Consider the following 2,500-nt stretch of genomic DNA (forward strand, 5'->3'; position numbering starts at 1 on the left):
GGTTCGACGTAAAATTACCGTTCCATCTGCAAAAATCTCGTTTGCAGTGCCAGTTCGCTGAGACGTAATTAAAATTTTGGTTAAAACGTAAATGGAACTCTTCGATCTTCTTGCAAACTTTGCCCCAATCGAACAATGCCGTTCTATTTCTTTGGTTAGTTCCTTTGATTTACGACCAGTCGGTTTGGCATAATGGAAGGCACCCCAGGTGTTGGCTACTCTCTGGATTCGTAATAAAGTCATTATGAATGAATTGCGGTCATTTCGCCGGAAAGTCAATTCGCCTGACTGCGTTCCCCAGGACATTAGTCGATTCGCCCGATGACATACAACACTACAACATGGTGAACATACCTTTCGAGATGTTATTTTAGTAACCTTTGGATTCAACATGTGCGGCCACTGTCTTTACATTCTTATTCATCTTTTTCAGGCTTAAAGAATGACAAATACGCTTCGGACGCGAAGTGTTATCGGGCGAATCGACCTTCGGGCGAAACGACCTGATACCTTTTGAAATCAGAATAACTGCATAAAAGAGAATATTTGAAATGCATTTATTTGTACGGCACAATAAAGATTCAATGGAAAAAAGACCATTGCATTTATGAACACAACATAAATAGTAATCACAAATCTTGGAAAACTAAGTATCGGTGAATGAAAGTTACCATGCATGCACAATTGCTTACAAGGAAAAACAACTCAAAGTAATGACAAGGTATTCAAGTCGTTGTTACCCACTTTAATATTTTGCTCTGAGCATCTAAGTTTTTCTGAATCAGATCACAAGTTGCGTCATGCTTTTTAAGTTGTTCTTCAAAAAAAAGCTGAAAAATAATCACACAACCGTGTTAATAAGTGCAACTGACAATAAAACTTTAATGATATCATTACTGCATCAACTCTAGACTTGTTAGTAGTCTGTCAGATTCCTCCTACTTAAGTCAAAATAAAACTAATGCCAAATAATTTTGAAACCAGTTATCACGAGTTACATGATTTCCATAGTTCTGATAACAGGACAGTTCCAAGACAACTTTTCATTCACAAAAAGCTGTGCCATGGCTTTAGGACGTCAAACGTCCCGTATGAGACCACTGAAAATTTGAGGACTTAGTGGTCGTTTACAGAAAGTGGTTGCTTACCAGAATCGAACCACAGGGGGTCTTTTCTGAGATGTGGTCCGCACTAATATACTTTGTAGAAGATAATTTGTTGCATAGAATATCTAAGTTATGATATGTATAGCTCCACGTAGTCACTAGTAGTTCTTCTACTCTGACAGGCATTGCACATCAGTACAGAGACCATAGAGATCAGACCATGCGTCAAGTAGTCGCTTATAAAGGGTAAAAAACAATAGAAAATTCTAAAACCTTCAGCCCCAAACAGGGGTCGTATTTGCTCACAGAAGGTGGTCATTTATGACGGATTCCAGCTGTAAGGCTTTTACTGGAAAATGTTTGGTGTTTTGGATAAGAGGTCGCTTATGGGAGGTGGTCGCACATGGAGGTTCGACTTTAACTAGAACAACTAAGAAATATACCGTTTTGTTCCCTTCTCTTGTCACAAGTAGCTGTGTAATGTCATCCTCTTCCAACTAGAAAGATTCAAAAAAAGGTGTCAAATGCGTTCATCTCTTGGCTGGTTTACGTATAACCCTTATCAAAACAAAACAATGTTCAGGTACATATTTCTGGTTTCATTCAGATCACAAGAGAGAGCTAACAACCACAACGACAAGGCGACAAGAACGTCCACAAACTATTGGTTTTATGAGCAAAACAACAATTTTGTTCACACATCACTCTTCTTAGATGTCCATTGCACAGTGGGAAGTTTTATAGAGTAAGTAAACAAACGAGAAAGAATTTTCCTTTGTCTTTTTGAACTTGGATGCATTCGTTAAAAATTCAACTCCATGAAAATTGGCCTTTATATTCTGACAATTTGAGCAAGGCTAACCTGTTTCCTTAAATCTGCTTCCAGCTGCTTCCTCTGTGACTTCATTAGCTCAACTTTAGACTGGAAATAAAAACAAAACAATAAATAAAAATGTTTTGTCGTCCTGTTGGTTCATCTTTGCACTCAAAGAAAAAACAAAAAATTAACAATTAAAAATTTTTGATCATAAGCTTACTATGAGGTCCCTAAGACGCTGCACAGCACCATCATCAATGGGAGCTAAAGACACAAATTAACAATAACAATCAAGTTTAGTAAGTCAATGTACAACAGTACAAGAAACAATTCACGAAGTTAATAAGCCATGCAAAAGACCTGACTCTTTGCAGAGCTAAGGCAGTGCTCTCATTTCTCATTTTTTTTAATATGCTTAAATACTGGTTCAACCTGATGTTCTTGAGTAATAATATTCTTCCTTAGCATGCAATCAGCACCCAATAAAAGTACTAAAAACAACCGACCAAGACTGTGTACAAGTTCGGCTGTGATCAAGGGTAGGAGGGGAGGGTAGCTCATATTCTCCCTCATGCTG

At 37.8% G+C, this 2,500-nt stretch overlaps 1 protein-coding gene across 4 annotated transcripts in view; it reads right to left on the minus strand.

Annotated features, from left to right (window-relative positions):
* LOC140924801 (uncharacterized) overlaps nucleotides 1-2,500 on the minus strand; it is a 34,970-nt gene that overhangs the window by 17,806 nt on the left and 14,664 nt on the right. For all 4 annotated transcript variants that reach the window (XM_073374808.1, XM_073374807.1, XM_073374806.1 and 1 more), the window contains 4 exons: nucleotides 2,144-2,187; nucleotides 1,969-2,028; nucleotides 1,550-1,603; nucleotides 745-830 (listed from right to left, as the gene is read on the minus strand). In XM_073374808.1, the coding sequence (XP_073230909.1) occupies nucleotides 745-830; nucleotides 1,550-1,603; nucleotides 1,969-2,028; nucleotides 2,144-2,187 (244 nt within the window). The remainder of the gene's footprint in view (nucleotides 1-744; nucleotides 831-1,549; nucleotides 1,604-1,968; nucleotides 2,029-2,143; nucleotides 2,188-2,500) is intronic.

The sequence above is a fragment of the Porites lutea genome, chromosome 14, assembly GCF_958299795.1.
Source record: "Porites lutea chromosome 14, jaPorLute2.1, whole genome shotgun sequence".
NCBI lineage: Eukaryota > Metazoa > Cnidaria > Anthozoa > Scleractinia > Poritidae > Porites > Porites lutea.